This window comes from Oncorhynchus gorbuscha, linkage group LG06 (genome assembly GCF_021184085.1).
Source record: "Oncorhynchus gorbuscha isolate QuinsamMale2020 ecotype Even-year linkage group LG06, OgorEven_v1.0, whole genome shotgun sequence".
Lineage (NCBI taxonomy): Eukaryota > Metazoa > Chordata > Actinopteri > Salmoniformes > Salmonidae > Oncorhynchus > Oncorhynchus gorbuscha.
In genome coordinates this window covers 65,250,302-65,269,527 of record NC_060178.1, presented here as the reverse complement: position 1 = coordinate 65,269,527, position 19,226 = coordinate 65,250,302, and the positions used below count along the sequence as shown (strand labels likewise).

The window sequence follows — 19,226 nt, the reverse complement described above, 5'->3', positions numbered from 1 at the left end:
TGTTGTATGTGATATTATTAACAGAGAGATGCCTATCTAATAGGTGTTCTATAATGGGAGCCTCTCTAATGTAAACCAAAGATAATAAGAGGAGACAAGATGAGTTTGGTCTGTTTATAGTACGCATGTTGAAGAGGGTGTGTCGTCTATGATCATTCACTTCCCTTCATTCACTTCCGGAAGTTTACCCGAAAGATGAGTGAATTCATTCCTTCACCTCATTATAACCACTTTATTCTGACAGACATTTACGTGACACCCAGAATTAATTGTATAATGTCAACAAACATGGCGCTACACATGGCTGGCAAATACCTTAGCATTAGCTCATTATAATCAGTACAACCTTCATCAAATTATTTTACACACACCACAAGAGTCCATTACAATCTATGCAATAATCGGAATGCATTATTTGTCAGCCGTACCTGAAAACGTGAATAAAACTGTAAATGCATTATGCTCCATACATACATACATTCATACATACATACTGTACTATATGCGCCAACAGTAGAGATGACAAAACGATATACAGAAAATAAGGAACTTATTTTGATAGGAATGCACGCATGTCCCCAGTCAGAAAATGTTCCAATTTGTGCAAGACTGCGCAAATATCTGTAGACTTGATCTGTGCAAACATTGGTGAAGTGAGTCGGCTCTCAAAGAGAGAAGTTTGTCCGGCTCAGTAAAGCCTCAAACATAAATTGTCCTCAACGCTGTGAATTAATAAGGAGGCGGAACACACCTTAATTCAACTTCTTAGAAAATCATTTGAAATTGACAAGTTGAAACATAGCCTATAGCTAATTAGCAGGCAGCGCATCTTAACTGTCCTCTCGCGTAATAATCACATTTTGGAGCGTACGTGCATTCTGACATCACGTGCATAACAGAACTCACACTGGGGCAACCGTAACCGGAACTCACGTATGAAAAGGTTAAAAATCCTTCTTTAACCCATCTCATCCCCTTCATCTACACCAGGTATTCCCATACTACCCCCAGGGGTACGCACAATGCCGTCGGGGTTACGCCAAATAAAAATGTGATTCACATTTATTTTATTTTTTTTAAATCACATTTTCAAACAGTGCTATACATTTGGGTGAGGTTTTTTTCTCACCTGAGTAGCCTCGTTTCACTGCCAAAAATTAAACCATCTAGTGTTCAGCGAAATAACAACACAATGTCAAATACAGGTAGCCTAGTCAAATAATTAACATCCAATCACATTAACCGTTACTCTCTTACGGGAATTCCACTATGTAGCCAAACATAGCTGCTGCTCATGTTGTTATCTGTACTGATGGTGCAAAAGCCATGACAATGAGACATAGTGGAGTGGTAACGCTCATGCAAGCAGTTTCTCCCGACACCACTTGGGTACACTGCAGCATCCACCTGAGAGGCTCTTGCTGCCAAGGGAATGCCTGACAGCTTGATCGACGTTTTGGACACTACTGTGAAAACTTTGTTAAAGCAAGGCCCCTGAACTCTTGTGTATTTTCTGCACTATGCAATGATATGGGCAGCGACCATGTAAAGCTTTTACATCATACAGAAGTGCGCTGGTTATCAAGAGGCAAAGTATTGACACGTTTTTTTAAAATTGAGAGACGAGCTTAAAGCTTTCTTTACTGACCATAATTTTTACTTGTCTGACCGCTTGCATGATGACAAGTTTCTCACATGGCCTATCTGGGTGATGTTTTTTTCCGCCTGAATGATCTGAATCTAGGATTACAGGAACTATATTCAATGTGCGGGACAATACTGAGGCTATGATTAAGAAGTTGGAGCTCTTCTCTGACTGCATTAACAAGGACAACACACAGGTATTTCCATCATTGTGTGATTTTCTGTGTGCAAATTAACTCAAGCTTACGGACATTGTCAAATGTGATATAGCGAACAACCTGAGTGAGTTGTGTGCGCAATTAAGCAGGTTATTCTGTCCTGGAATTGCTTTCTCATGCAAAACTAGACAGACTAAGTCTTCAATAAAACTCACAAGGCGTGACTTTTCTTGAATGATTATATTGAAAACGTTTATGTTGTGAAACTGCAAAATACAGAAAATAATATACAATTCACATCGACATACTGTAGCTGTACATTATACATTTCAAGTTGAAGTTGCATAAATACAAAGCACGTGCCAAGTTACCATGTATCGGGCATGGTGCCAAACCATATATCTAATTGTTACTCATAAGGTAATTGGCTAAGTCCTTTAGTTACTCTAGTAATGTGCAACCACCTCCGTACAGTGACAAAGCATATTACACTAGGAACAGTCACAAAACCACCTTAATGTATGTTTTACAATTAATTTACAAAGTACTACAGCTGACGGCATACATGAAAGGCAAGGCAATTTGTGTGAGTAAATGCAACCAACTAACATTGATAAGTAAGCAATTCTATCAATAACAAGATTATCATCACTAGCAATATGCTTGAATCAAACTTACAAACAAATATTTTCTGAGGCAAGAAATAACTGCACCGTAGCATTGTTTTTAGCTGCTTCTCTGCATATGTCTTTTCCTATTTCCTTACAGTCTTTCTATGTACCAGAAAGCTCCACTAGGGGGCGATAAACACCATGGAACATATGAAAATCCATTTTAACCACTGTAATAAAATAATCTGTTACCTTCGAACAGGATGGTAGCACACAGGTACTGTCCCGAAACAGATGACACAAACAACTGGATTCGTTATCCCTTTCGTGCCCTGCCTCCAGTCCACTAACTGATATCTCAACAAGAAAGCCTCATCGAAATTGCAACAACCGGTACTGTGAACATTGAATTTAATCAGAAGCCTCTGCCAGATTTCTGGATTGGGCTGCGCTCAGAGTATCCTGCCTTGGCAAATCGCGCTGTTAAGACACTGATGCCCTTTGCAACCACGTACCTATGTGAGAGTGGATTCTCGGCCCTCACTAGTAAGAAAACTAAATACAGTCACAGACTGTGTGGAAAATAATTTAAGACTGAGACTCTCTCCAATACAACCCAACATTGCAGAGTTATGTGCATCATTTCAAGCACACCCTTCTCATTAACCTGTGGTAAGTTATTCACAATTTCTGATGAACAAATAAGATTTTATATGTAAGATGGTTAAATAAAGGGCAAAATTATTATTATTATTAGTGTCCTGATCATATAAGAGCTCTTTGTCACTTCCCACGAGCCGAGTTGTGACAAAATTATCACTCATCCTTATGTTTAATAAATATATTGTATAGTGTGTGTGTGGCAATGATGGCAAAAAAACAACATTTGAGAGTGCGCTGACCCTGGTGCTAGAGGGGGTACGCAGCTGGAGGTTGAATGTTTGAAGGGGTACGGGACTATAAAAGATTAGGAACCACTGTTCTAGATCGTTTTAGAGGATGACTAAACTGATTGTATTAACTGCCTTTATTAATACATAGCTACCTTGTTTTCCATTCAAATGTGTGTTCACTCTCTCATGAGGAAGGCATTCATGAAGGCAGGAGATGGTTGTCGCTAGTTACCACAGCCGCAAAGCTTTTAAAAAGTTATCTGTAGCCGGCTGTAGTTAGGAAACCACTGTGACTGACAGGTGAATCCTCCTGTCGCAGAGAGCGTGTGGGTTCCCGAGTGAAATCACAGGGACAGGGTAGTTTTTACTAGACAAAACAAAGACATACGGGCTGAAATTGGTGGAGGTACTATGTCAACTTGTCCAATAAGCTGCTTTGAAAGTGGTGTGGTGAATCAACACCAAATGGAAAAGTACTGGGGAAAATACTGCATCGTCACACGTCTTTGTTATGTCAGTTGAGTTGAATCAACGAATCACAGCACATGTTGATGGGTAAATTTCCAGCTTTTACTTCCTGCCGTGCTCGTATAGTCCCAGTCAGTATTCACATAATAATAAGGAATTCCCCTCAAACACGCCCACAATTTGGGCAAAACCAACATTCTTTCCTATTGACCTCCATTGTAAAAGAGGCAACGTCGTCGTCAATTTTTTTGGTTATACAGAAATAACAAAACATGATAAAAAAAACTGCTATTCAATATACACTACCATTCCAAAGTTTGGGGTCACTTGGAGATGTCCTTGTTTTTGGAAGAAAAGCAAATGTTTTGTCCATTAAAATAACATAAAATTGATCAGAAATACAGTTTAGACATTGTTAATATTGTAAATGACTATTGTAGCTGGAAATGGCTGACTTTTAGTCAAATCTCTACGTAGCCATACAATGGCCGATTATCAGCAACCATCACTCCTGAATTCCAATGGCACGTTGTGTTAACTAATCCAAGTTTATAATTTTAAAAGGATCATTTATCATTAGAAAACCCTTTTGCAATTATGTTAGCATAGCAGAAAACTGTTCTTCTGATTAAAGAAGCAATAGAATCGGCTTTCTTTAGACTAGTTGAGTATCTGGAGCATCAGCATTTGTGGTTTCGATTATGGGCTCAAAATGGACAGAAACAAAGAACTTTCTTCACAAACTGTCATGACTTCCGCCGAAGTCGGTCCCTCTCCTTGTTTGGGCTTTGTTCGGTGGTCGACGTCACCGACCTTCTAGCCATCACTGATCCATTTTTCATTTTCCATTGGTTTTGTCTTGTCTTCTTTCACACCTGGTTCCAATCCCATCAATCACATGTTGTGTATTTAACCCTCTGTTTCCCGTCATGTCCTTGTCGGAGATTGTTTTATTGTATGTTTATGTGCAATTGTAAGTCATGTGTCGGTGTGCGACGGGTTTTGTACCCACTTATATTATTTTTTGTATATATATATTGTTTTAGTTTGTTGGGCACTTATTAAACGACTTTGTTTATACCAAGTTCATTTTCCTGCTCCTGACTTCCCTGACACCGACACGCACCCATTACAAAAACTTGTCAGTTTATTCTTGTTCTGAGACATTAGGGCTATTCCATGTGAGAAATTGCCAAGAAACTGAAGATCTCTTACAACGCTGTGTACTACTCCCTTCACAGAACAGCGCAAACTGGCTCTAACCAGAATAGAAAGAGGAGTGGGAGGCCCTGGTGCACAACTGAGCAAGAGGACAAGAACATTAGATTGTCTAGTTTGAGAAACAGACGCCTCACAAGTCCTCAACTGGGAGATTCATTAAATAGTACCCTCAAAAAAACAGTCTCAACGTCAACAATGTCACAGATCCCTCCGGAACTTTCATCACGCACAACTGTCCCCTATTCCCACTGATTAGTATTTGTATATATGTGCCCTTTGGTTTCCATGGTCTTGTCGATTATTGTTCCAATGTCTGTTGGTGCCTGTGAGTACCTGTGCTGTGTGTTTTGTGCAGATGATTACAGGTCTCATCCCATGTGTTAATCATTGTACGCGTGTGTATTTATTCTAGGTACTCATTATTTTGTTTGGTTTTCAACCCTGTGTTTTTTTGTATGGTCTTTGTCCCCATGCCCGGCACACCTTAATTTGGGCTGAATAAAACACCCTATTACGCATCCCTGCTTCTATCTTCCGAATCTCTCCATACCAACGTGACAAAGAGTAAAGAGGCAAATCCAAGATGCTGGCCTTCTAGACAGAGTTGCAAAGAAAAAGCCTTGTTTCAGACTGGCCAATAAAAATGAACATTTAAGATGGGCAAAAGAACACAGACACTGGCCAGAGGACCTCTGCCTAGAAGGCCAGCATCCCGGAGTTGCCTCTTCACTGTTGACGTTGAGATTGGTGTTTTGCGGGTACTATTTAAAGATGCTGCCAGTTGAGGACTTGTGAGGCGTCTGTTTCTCAAACTATACAATCTAATGTACTTGTCCCCTTGCTCAATTGTGCACCATGGCCTCCCATTCTTTCTATTGTGGTTAGAGCCAGTTTGCCCTGTTCTGTGAATCGAGTTGTACACAGCGTTGTGCGAGATCTTCAGTTTCTTGGCAATTTCTCACATGGAATAGCCTTCATTTCTCAGAATGAGAATAGACTGACGAGTGTCAGAAGAAAGTTATTTGTTTTTGGCCATTTTGAGCCTGTAATCGAACCCCCAAGTGCTGATCCAGACCAACTCTAAAGGAGGCCAGTTTTATTGCTTCTTTAATCAGAAGAACAGTTTTCAGATGTGCTAGCATAATTTCAAAAGGGTTTTCTAATGATCAATTATCCTTCTAAAATTATAAACTTGGATTAGCTAACATGACGTGCCATTGGAACACAGTAGTGATGGGTGGTGATAATGGGCCTCTGTACGCCTATGTAGATATTCCATTAAATATCATCTGTTTCCAGCTACAATAGTCATTTACATCATTAACAATGTCTACAATGTATTTCTGATCAATTGGATGTCATTTTAATGGACACATTTGCTTTTCAAAAACAAGGACCTCAAACTTTTGAATGGTAGTGTACATGTAGCCAGGTAAACAATCCCGACATATGTTTCGCAATGCAAACACGTACACATACCTCCCTCACTAGCTTTAAGCACCAGCTATCAGAGCAGCTCACAGATCACTGCACCTGTACATAGCGCATCTGTAATTAGCCCATCCAACTACCTCATCCCCATACTATATTTATTTATCTTGCTCCTTTGCACCCCAGTATCTCTACTTGCGCATTCATCTTCTGTACATCCTACCATTCCAGTGTTTTAATTGCTATATTGTAATTACTTCGCCACCATGGCCTATTTATTGCCTTACCTCTCTTATCCTACCTCATTTGCACATGCTGAATATAGATTTTTCTACTGTATTTTTGATTGTATGTTTGTTTATTCCGTGTGTAACTCTGTGTTGTTGTATGTGTCAAACTGCTTTACTTTATCTTGGCCAGATCACAGTTGCAAATGAGAACTTGTTCTCAACTAGCCTACCTGGTTAAATAAAGGTGAAATAAAATACATTAAAAAAATACTCCCACATCGGGAGATAGGGTCTTCGAGAAGAGCCCTGTGGTGTCGGGCTATTCGTTGCGGGAAATGTGGGGACACGGTGTCCAGGTAGTCAAAATGTACAGTCGCTATGTGTGTGGAAAACATTTACTCACAGGTAAGGCATTTAACTTGTTTAGTACAGTCTGTTTGTAACTCCACTTACTCCACACAACGTTCTTTCTCATACTAGGGCTGTTGCAGTGACCATATTGCCATCACAACGGCATTCCTGAGTCATGACCGCAGTAAAATTCCACATGACCGTTGAGTCACATTAATCTCCTTTTATGTACTCTGGATATGCTTTGGTAGTACCCAATTGACTAACTACCATCAGGGCATATTCACCTGGGCTCTATTGTCTATTCAGGGCTCTATTGTCTCTCTAACCACTCTGACATCAATGCAAATGCTATCGAAAATCACATCAAACTCTTATCATCAAAACAGTCAGCATATCATACTTTTAAAACTCGCATCACTGTGATGACCAATTTCAAGAACGTTCAACAGCAGGTTGAAACAGTGTAAAACATAGTTGTTGTGGATGTTGTTTCAATGCCTAACACACCGAAATGGACAGCGCTTTCTAAGGTGATCATTTATTCAAAACACCCATAAGCATATTAGAGCTTATGCATATGCATACTGTACGTATGTGGACACCTGCTCATCAAATATCTCATTCCTAAATCATGGGCATTAATATGGAGTTGGTCCCCCCCTTTGCTGATTTAACAGCCTCTACTCTTCTGGGAAGGCTTTCCACTAGATGTTGGAACATTGCTGTGGGGACTTGCTTCCATTCAGCCACAAGAGTATTAGTGAGGTCGGCACTGATGTTGGGTGATCAGGCCTGGCTTACAATCGCCGTTCCTATTAATCTCAAAGGTGTTTGATGGGGTTGAGGTCAGGGCTCTGTGCAGACCCTTTCAAGTTCGTCCACACCAATCTTGACAAACCATTTCTGTATGGTCCTCGCGTTGTGCATGGGGGCATTGTCTTGCTGAAACAGGAAAGTGCTTTCCCCAAACTGTTGCGACAAAGTTGGAAGCACAGAATCATCTAGAATGTCCTTGTATGCTGTAGCGTTAAGGTTTCCCTTCACTGGAACGAAGGGGCCTAGCATCGAATCATAAAAAAAAGAACCCCAAACCCAGATTTGTCCCTCGGACTGCTAGATGGTGAAGTGTGATTCATCACTCCTGAGAATACGTTTTCCTTGCTCCAGAGTCTAATGGCGGAAAACTTTACACCACTCCAGCAGACGTCCGGCATTGCTCATGGTGATCTTAGACTTGTGTGCGGCTGCTACTCGCTTCAGTACTCTGAAAACCTGTTGTGGCCTACCACTTCATGGCTGATCTGTTGTTGCTGCTCGACGTTTCCACTTCACAATACCGTCACTTACAGTTGACCAGGGCAGATCTAGCTGGGCAGAAAATGTGCTGAACTGACTTGTAGGAAAGGTAGCATCCTCTGATGGTGCCACGTTCAAAGTCACTGAGCTCTTCAGTAAGGCTGTTCTACTGCCAAAGTTTGTCTTTGGAGATTGCATGGCTTTGTGCTCGATTTTATACACCTGACAGCAACAGGCGTGGCTGAAATAGCCAAATACACACATTTGAAGGGGTGTCCACATATCTTTGTATATATAGTGTATCCCCTGATGATGGCATTTTTTCAATACTGACTCCTTTTGTCGTACAGTATTCCATATAAGCCACCCAGACCTTTGAAAGTTGCACAGTATACCCTTAATATTGTAATAAAACAAATCAAGTGATACAGTGCATTCAGAAAGTATTCAAACCCCTTGACTTTTTCCACATTTTTTTACGTTACAGCCTTATTCTAAAATGTATTAAATTGTTTTTTCTCCTCATCAATCTGCACACAATATCCCATAATGACAAAGCAGGTTTTTTAGATATTTTTGCACATTTATGAAAAATTAAAAACAAAAATATTTGTATTCAAACCCTTTACTCAGTACGTTGTTGAATCACCTTTGGCAGCAATTACAGCCTCAAGACTTCTTGCGTATGATACTTTAAGCTTGGCAAATCTGTATTTGGGGAGTTTCTCCCAATCTTCTCTGCAGATCCTCTCATGCTCTGTCAGGTTGGACAGAGAGCGTCGGTACACACCTATTTCCAGGTCTCTCCAGAGATGTTTGATCGGATTCAAGTCCGGGTTCTAGCTGGGCCACTCAACAACATTCAGAGACTTGTCCCCAAGCCACTCCTGTGTTGTATTGGCTGTGTGCTTAGGGTCGTTGTCCTGTTGGAAGGTGAACCTTCGCCCAAGTCTGAGGTCCTGAGCACTCTGGATCAGGTTTACATCAAGGTTCTCTCTGTACTTGGCGCCGTTCATCTTTCCCTCGGTCCTGACTAGTCTCCCAGTCCCTGCCACTGAAAAACATCCACACAGCATGATGCTGCTACCACCATACTTCACCTTAGGGATGGTGCCAGGTTTCCTCCAGATGTGTCGCTTGGCATTCAGGCCAAAGAGTTCAATCTTGGTTTCATCAGACCAGAGAATATTGTTTCTCATGGTCTTAAGAGTGGGCTGTCATGTGTCTTTTACTGAGGAGTGGCTACTGTCTGGCCACTCTACCATAAAGGCCTGATTGGTGGAGTGCTGCAGAGATGGTTGTCCTTCTGGAAAGTTCTCCCATCTCCACAAAGAATCTCTGGAGGAACTCACTTCCCTGACCAAGGCCCTTCTCCCCCGATTGCTCAGTTTGGCCGGGCGGCCAGCTCTAGGAAGAGTCTTGTTGTTTCAAACTTTTTCCAGTTAAGAATGATGGAGGCCACTGTGTTGTTGGGTACCTTCAATGCTGCAGAAATGTTTTGATACCCTTCCCCAGATCTGTGCCAACGCACAGCCCTGTCTCGGCACACTACGGACAAATCCGTTCGACCTTATGGCTTGGTTTTTGCTCTGACATGCACCGTCAACTGTGGGACCTTAAATAGACTGGTGTGAGCCTTTCCAAATCATGTACAATCAATTGAATTTACCACAGGTGGGCTCCAATCAAGATGTAGAAACATCTTAAGGCTAATCAATGGAAACAGGATGCACTTGAGCTCAATTTCGAGTCTCATAGCAAAGTATCAATACTTTGGTAAATAAGGTATTTCAGTTTTTTTTATACATTTGCAAAAATGTCTAAAATCCTGTTTTCGATTTGTCATTATGAGGTATTGTGTGCAGATTGACGAGGGGGAAAAATAACCTGACAAAATGTGAAAAAAGGTCAAGGGGTACTGAATACTTTCCGAATGCACTGTACATAACTTGACATTTCTAACACCAACCTTCCAATTAATGAAATGGATTTCTTAGCCGCTATAACTGCTAGGTTACACAGTTTCTTCTGTTAACAGTCTCCAGTATCAACCTTTCCAAGCAAATAAAAATGTGAGAATCTGTAGACATGCTGACATAAAATAACATACTCTTTGCCAGAATTCTGCATGCCTTCACAAGGCCATGACTTTATGCAGCAGAAGAATACAATTTCTGAGTGCATGATATTGCATGATATTCAGTGTCCTTGGCATATAGTACGTTCTACGGATGGTCTTAAACTGCAGTACCCTATGTCTGAGATGATATGAGATGACTGGGCATTCTAAAATATCTGTATCCATTTATCATCATGAATAGCGTCTCCCAGATCTTCCTCACAGTTTTGTTTGACGGGTTTTGTGTCATCAGGAAAAGCCTATCAGTTTGGAAATCAACTTTAGAGGTTGTCACATTGCCTTAAAAAAGTTTCAATATTTGAAGCTTCTTGCTTGTCCAGTGTTTGCTGCACAGAGAAAATTAAGTGTTGTGTTGGCAATAATCCCACTCTGCGCTGTCACAGACTGGTCTTCCCTGGCTGCCAGACCCTGATGAGACCCCTGTCACTATCTGAACCTGCTCAGATGAGGCATGACAAAGAATTACCTTGGTGTACATTTATACATTATATTATCCATGAATAGAATCAATGGTTCAATAATTGAAATGACCATTATTCCCAGATCCCTGACTGTAGCCTAGCCATGAACTCAAGATGGAACTTTATATCCATTCACTGATTGTTATAATATACTGCAAAATTCACTTGAGCTCCGTAGACTGGTTTTCTCTGGCTGTCTGACCCTGCAGGGATACCTGTCACTATCTGATCCTGATAAGACATGATGAGTGTAGTGGTGTGTACTGACTGTGCACCATGACAGTGAAGCCTGTAACCTGTTAATACCATGTCAGTGTGAAAAGTAAGTAATTAGCTAGGGAAACTGACAAATCAATAATGTTACATTGCTATACTGAACAATAAAAACTCATATTGCGCTGAAAAAACATCAGCATATCGGTCTTTTGGCTAGCTCTAGCTAATGGTACATCATCAAATTTACTTCTATTGAAATGGGACAAAACAAAGGCTACAAAAATTCCCATATACAGTACAACGTTAGATACTGCTACCTGAAAGATAGCTAGAGGCTAGGTAGAGCTGAAGTGGCTGTGGTTGCTACTAGCTAGCTAACTAGCTTCTAGGAGTTCATTCACTTCAGTCAAAAGAGGATGAAACATTAGCGAACATAACATGTCAGTTACATAACTAGCTCAGTACTTGGAATACATAATTTTTTTTCTGTCAAACAGCAGTTACCTTGTCCTCTATTTCAGTCAACTAAAGAGTAGTCAGTTTATGCTCTGCTTGCTTTTACAATTTGGAGAAAAAACAGCAGGCTCTGTGGTGTTAATGCTGTCCTAAATCCAGCTTTTGTAATTGGACAGTGAGCATTCTAGGCTATTTTGGCACCGTGTTTCCAGGGCTAGACCCTAAAAGTCAGGAGCAGGGCCAGCTAGCCCTTGGCTAAGTTTGGTGCTAGCCCACTTTAGAATGTGCAGGTGTGAACACTCGTTTAGCCCCAGGCTGAAATCTCCCATAGCCCTGGGCTAAGGTGTGAATGGGCCTTATGTAAACTCCTCTGCATGCTGTGTAGGTGGATGTTGTCCATAGACACTAAAAGGTCACTATCAAGCACATGTCTAATGATAGCAAATATCTCTGTCTAGTTTAAAAGTGAACCTTCCATATAACTGATAAGATGAGTGAGGCTTTATTGTTCTCTGCCAAGATGCGGCCTATAAGTAAGTAAGTGTGTGTGTGTGTGTGTGTGTGTGTGTGTGTGTGTGTGTGTGTGTGTGTGTGTGTGTGTGTGTGTGTGTGTGTGTGTGTGTGTGTGTGTGTGTGTGTGTGTGTGTGTGTGTGTGTGTGTGTGTGTGTGTGTGTGTGTGTGTGTGTGTGTGTGTGTGTGTGTGTGTGTGTGTGTGTGTGTGTGTGTGTGTGTGTGTGTGAGATGTCATCACTACTCTCCCTGGTCCCAGGATTGGCAATTACGTCACATCTAGGCCTGTGAATTTTTTTCAGCTGGGTTATTGTCATAAGGTGAATGCACCAATTTGTAAGTCGCTCTGGATAAGAGCGTCTGCTAAATGACTTAAATGTAAATGTCATGCAAAAGATTGCCGGTGTCATGGTAATTGAACCATAAACATGAACCAACAACATCGCCTAGAGCTATACCTTCTCTCCCAGACTCATGGATAGACATTTTGGAGTGTAGCATAAGGTAACCAGTCCATCCAGTATGCATAATAATACAGCCCACACTAATTGTGGAGCATAGGCTAGACCAATTATGTACCAAAGACATCTGAAATCAGTTGTGTTTTATGTGTTCCTGCCATGCGTAATATGCTGTTATGCTATGTATTGTGTTAGGGCACAATTAGGATTGCAAAGGCTCGGAAACTTTCCAGTAAATGTTTATTTCCGTAAATCTTTCATGTCAAGTTAAGCCCGGCAATATTGGGAATTTTGCTTAAATTCATCAAAAAAGTTAGCTTATAACAGTGAACCTTTTTTGTGGGATACACATAAGGCAATTCTAGGTATTGTGGCATATTTTGATTAAACTATCCCCAATTCAGTGGAATTGCAACCCTCTGCATGCACAGTGGATTCTTCCATCACATGTACAGCATGTACTAATGAGATGCTATTGAGCCCACACTACTACACTGTCTGAGCCAAGGACTACATGCTTTCTGGTTATGATTACAATACTGCATTGGGTGAATATATTTTATATGACATACATGATTTTTTTGCTAATTAGTAAATAGTAGCCAACAGCAAAGTCTGTTTAAATCATTTCTAAATTGTTAACAATTTCTGCTAGTTAGTTTTTGCTACCATGTGGATTTTAGCTTGCTTGAGCCTGCTAACTGAGGAGTGTTAATTCACCTGTTCCCATACATGTTTCATTTTAAAACAGTTATCTTACAAAGGAGTTGTTAATTCTAACTGCTTAACTATTTATCTGTACATGGAATTGTATTTGTTTTTTTACTATTTTTGTAATAATCTTTACAGGAAAATGCCACGTTCACTATGTGATGTGTGGAGACATTTCACTGCAGCTGACGTAGAAGGAAAAGCTGTGTACATTTGCAAATACTGTGCCAAATTAAATGGGAAGAATGCAACAAATATGCAGGATCATTTGGCCAAGTGCATAAAATTCCCTCAGTGCTTACAACAAGCCATCTCTGACAAAAGTCCCTCTACTTCTATTCGAGGTGAAAATAATGAATCAGACACCTTATCGATAGCAACAGCTCATGGTCCTCCTGGAATCAGAAATGTTTGGACTCAATGGAGGAACGTAGTCAGAGAAATGCTGATGAAATGACCCATACACAGGCAATGTGTATTGGGAGAGATTTATAAATGTTCTTCGCCCAGCATACACCCCACCAACGAGACATGCTTTATCTACTCATTTGCCAGATACAGAGTTCAACAGAGTTAAAGAAGGTCAGGCAAATCATAGAGAAAGCAGACTGTATTTTAATCATCTCTGATGGGTGTTCGAATGTTCGTGGGCAAGGAATAATTAACTACATCATTTCCACCCCTCAACCAGTATTCTACAAAAGCACAGACAAGAGGGGTAACAGACTCACCGGTCTCTACATTGCAGATGAGCTGAAGGCAGTCATCAATGACCTTGGACCACAGAAGTTATTTGCACTGGTGACAGACAATGCTGTGAACATGAAGGCTGCTTGGTCTAAAGTGGAGTCCTACCCACACATCATACCCATTGGCTGTGCTGCTCTTGCATTGAATCTGGTCCTCAAGGACATCTTGGCACTTAAACAATGATACACTCTACAAGAGAGCCAAGGAAATGGTTAGGTATTTGAAGGGTCATCAATTTACAACAACAATCTACCTCACCAAGCAAAGTGAGAATAATAAGAGCACCACATTGAAGCTGCCCAACAACACCCGTTGGGGTGGTGTTGTCATCATGTTTGACAGTCTCCTGGATGGGAAGGAGTCTCTCCAAGAATGGCCATATCTCAGTCTGCTGATATGGACAGCCCCATCAAGAGGATCCTCCTAGATTATGTATTTTGGGAGAGAGTGGTAAGTAGCCGGAAACTCCTGAAACCTATAGCAGTGGCCATTGCACGGATTGAGAGAGACAATGCCATCATGTCTGATGTTCAGACTCTACTTGCAGATGTAAGAGAAGAAATCCATACTGTCCTTCATACTGTCCTTCACTTCATACTGTCCTTCACTGTTGCTCCAAGCAGAGGAAACTGCAGTTCTGAAATACATCAAAAAGTGTGAAGACTTCTGCCTGAAGCCCATACATGCCACAGCGTACATGTTGGACCCCAAGTATGCTGGCAAGGGCATCCTGTCTGGTGCATAGATCAACAAGGCCTATGGTTTCATCACTACCGTGTCTCACCACCTTGGCCTGGATGAGGGCAATGCTATTGGCAGTCTGGCAAGGTACACATCCAAACAAGGGCTTTGGAATGGAGATGCAATATGGCCGTCGTGCTAACATATATCATCAGCCACCTGGTGGAAGGGACATTGTGGATCTGAGGCTCTTCCCCTGTTGCCTCCATCATCCTCCAAATCCCACCAACATCAGCCGCCTCAGAGCGCAACTGGTCCTTTCTTTGGGTACACACACACGCCAAAGCATTCAACAGGCTGACCAATTCAAGGGTTTAAAAATTGGTGGCCATCCAAATTTGAGGGTTTTGAGCCTGACAACGAGCCATCCTCAACAGGGTTGGAAAGTGACAGTAAAGATGAGGCCTCAGAGTCTGATGTTCAAGATGTGAACATTGAGGAGATCCAGGGAGAAGACATGGAAGCCTGAGAGGAAGACAACCAAAGCTTTAGTTTCTCGACTATCATGTTGAAAACTTTTTTTTGGAGATGCGATGGATCATTGTGGGTCATTCAATATTCCCTTTATTTTGTTGTTCAGTGAAATCATCCCATTTGAAGAGTCAACTCATTTAATTAAAGTTCAATTCGTAGCTAAATAATTTATATATATATATATATATATTGGAAGAATTGGAAGAATTTAATCATTTGCAATTATGTCTACTTATGATATGGTAAAAGGTTTATGTTTCTGTCTCCATATGATATGGTAAATATATCCAATGCAAAACACATCTACATTTAAATGGTATTAATATTAATTTGCATATATTTCCATTAATTCCCATATATTCCCTTTAAGTCGCACAGAAAGTTTCCATCTCTGAATATTCCCCAAAATGTGCAACCCTAGGCACAATCCTAATTTTTACTCAGTTTTTTGTGTGTTCGGTCTTGTGCTCCTAAGCCTATACGCATAAGATTTCATATGCGTATGGGTGTTTTGAATTAATCATCACCTTGGAAAGCGCAGTCCATTTTGTTGTTAGGCTTTGAAACAACATCCACAACAACCATGTTTTACACTCAGTTTCAACCTGCTGTTAAACTTCTTTATTTAAATTATCATCATAGTGAGGTGTTTTAAAAGTACGATAGGCCTACCTCTTTGCCTGTAAGTGTTTGATGTGATTTTCGATTGCATTTGCCTTGATGTCAGAGTGGTTAGAGGGACAATAGAGTCCTGAGTACCAAGCCATTAGGACCTGATGATCGTTAGCAAGTTGGATACTACTAACACGTGTCCAGAGTGCATTAAAGGAGATTACCTAAATGGTCACGTGGGATTTTACTGCAGTCATGACCCATGACTGCTGGTGTGGCTGTAATATGGTATGGTCACAGCTACAGCCCTATACATTTACATTACATTTACATTTACATTTAAGTCATTTAGCAGACGCTCTTATCCAGAGCGACTTACAAATTGGTGCATTCACCTTATGACATCCAGTGGGACAGTCACTTAACAATAGTGCATCTAAAATTTAGGGGGGTGAGAGGGATTACTTATCCTATCCTAGGTATTCCTTAAAGAGGTGGGGTTTCAGGTGTCTCCGGAAGGTGGTGATTGACTCCGCTGTCCTGGCGTCGTGAGGGAGTTTGTTCCACCATTGGGGGGCCAGGGCAGCGAACAGTTTTGACTGGGCTGAGAGGGAGCTGTACTTCCTCAGTGGTAGGGAGGCGAGCAGGCCAGAGGTGGATGAACGCAGTGCCCTTGTTTGGGTGTAGGGCCTGATCAGAGCCTGGAGGTACTGAGGTGCCGTTCCCCTCACAGCTCCGTAGGCAAGCACCATGGTCTTGTAGCGGATGCGAGCTTCAATATATACACATCTTGGTAGTAACTCCAGCTCCTGGGTGCATTCTGGCTCATTGAACAGGCCTCTACTGCCTCTACTCCACAACAGAAAATCATTCTGTGTGCATACGTGTGTGTACGTGTAAGGTGCATTCAAAAAGTATTCAGACCCCTTGACTTGTTTCACATGTTGTTACGTTACAGCCTAATTCTAAAATGGATTAAATTGAACATTTTCCTCACCAATCTACAGGCAATGTCAAAGTGAAGACAGGTTTTTATACATTTTTTCACTTTTATAAAAATAAAAAGCAGAAATACCTTATCTACTTTTTCAGACCCCGTTTTCAGACCCTTTGCTATGAGACTCCATTTATCATACTTGAGATGTTTCTACTTCTTGATCGGAGTCCACCTGTGTTAAATTCAATTGATTGTACATGATTTGGAAAGGCACACACCTGTATATTTAAAGTCCCACAGTTGACAGTGCATGTCAGAGCAAAAACCAAGCCATGAGGTTGAAGGAATTGTCCGTAGAGTGCTGAGACAGGATTGTGTAGAGGCACAGATCTGGGGAAGAGTACCAAATCATTTCTGCAGCATTGAAGGTCCCCAAGATCACAGTGGCCTTCATCATTCTTAAACGGAAGAAGTTTGGAACCACCAAGACTCCTCCGAGAGCTGGGCGCCCGGCCAAACTCAGCAATCGGGGGAGAGGGGTTTTGTTCAGGGAGGTGACCAAGAACACGATGGTCACTCTGACAGAGCTCAAGAGTTCCTCTGTGTAGATGGGAAAACCTTCTAGAAGGACAACCATCTCTGCAGCACTCCACCAATCAGGCCTTTATGGTAGAGTGGCCAGAGAGAGAGAGAGAGATAAAAAGAGGGAAGGGAGAGACACAGTGGGCTTTTCTGATATAACCAAGGTTGAAATAAACACTTCAGATCATGAAATAGAATATTGTCCTACAAAGAGGAAATGCTCTGCAGTCTTACAAACACACAAGGACAGACATATTCCATTATATTTATTTCTAGGATCTGTATTCATAATCTGTATTCATAATCACACAACATGGACACTTCCTAGGTTCCCTGCTCAGTGTCCATGTGTCTTCATCCTATCCGCCTGCTCCTCAACATTTACAGTAGACAGGCGAGCAAAGCTGTGATTGTTTATATTCCCAGTTTTGATCAATATGGTAAGGGCTATTATTATCAGGCATTGCCAAATCGTAATGTCGTGCCCTGTTGCATCTTGGGAGCTGCATTGAATTGGAGGCGGTGGCTTGAGGACATGGTGACCCAGATGAATGAGCTGCCGAAATGATCACCCCAGGGCCTCTGGAGCATTCCACTGCTGACTGTGTTGTTGTAGGAATGCTCCTAAGGATTTCATAACTAGTGTCTCATTTTATTCTGACATGCCTAGCTAGGTTTGTTTGGAATTTGAATTTCTGAGTTCTGGTATCTGATAATTAGAATTGGGCTGAGCTCTCTGTGAGCTCTGAGCTATGTGTCCTATGTGACACATTCCATGAACTGTGTGCCTTGCTAGCTCCAATCTAGCCTCACACAACAGATATATCCAGTTGTTTATCATGGAAAGCATTAGCTCTATTGTTAACATTTTTGAGGTGGCCCACTCTTTTATGGTACGCAAAACTTCCAGTGTAATTTTAACTCTTAACAATGCTCTATCTTTCCATCCCAGGTTATGACATCTCCAGCCTTACTACTGAGGAGGGTGCCAGATGGGAGAGTCGGAGGCTACTACAGGAGTCCTGGGACAACGAGACAGACCTTCTGTTGGACCCCCCATCCAAAAACTGCACTGAGCCAGGTAGGGCAGGCCCCGCTTTAGAAGTTGTGATTCAAGTTTTGGTTGCCAGGTTGGTGAAACTATTGGCCAAGCGAGAAATTCTGTAGTGGAGTTGAAGCTTTGGAATTAGTATACATGGAGTCCCATGTGGGATTCCTGCAGGATATAGGGAAGACTGGAGTAGAGATGGAATCAAATAAATTAAGGGGGATTGAAAATTCAGACAGGTAGGGATAGCCTTACAGACAGGGCTGTGACGATTATGTAATTTTTGGTAATGATTCATTGTCATGCAAAGTACCACGGTTATTGTCATCACTGTCATTTTTTTAAATGTTTGGAGCTTGTAATGCATCATAATGCATCTTCAAAAATTAGCCTCAACATACCTAATGTATACAACACACCCCTATCTCAAAAAAAATTTTTCACCTTTATTTAACCAGGTAGGCTAGTTGAGAACAAGTTCTCATTTGCAACTGCGACCTGGCCAAGATAAAGCATAGCAGTGTGAACAGACAACACAGTTACACATGGAGTAAACAATTAACAAGTCAATAACACAGTAGAAAAAAAGGGGAGTCTATATACATTGTGTGCAAAAGGCATGAGGAGGTAGGCGAATAATTACAATTTTGCAGATTAACACTGGAGTGATAAATTATCAGATGGTCATGTACAGGTAGAGATATTGGTGTGCAAAAGAGCAGAAAAGTAAATAAATAAAAACAGTATGGGGATGAGGTAGTTGAAAATGGGTGGGCTATTTACCAATAGACTATGTACAGCTGCAGCGATCGGTTAGCTG

At 41.3% G+C, this 19,226-nt stretch overlaps 1 protein-coding gene across 1 annotated transcript in view; it reads left to right on the top strand.

Moving 5' to 3' along the window:
- Positions 1-19,226, top strand: part of LOC124038247 (sodium/potassium/calcium exchanger 3-like) — a 156,179-nt gene that overhangs the window by 43,008 nt on the left and 93,945 nt on the right. The window contains exon 2 of the mRNA XM_046353867.1: positions 18,311-18,439. Coding sequence (XP_046209823.1) covers positions 18,311-18,439 — 129 coding nt within the window. The remainder of the gene's footprint in view (positions 1-18,310; positions 18,440-19,226) is intronic.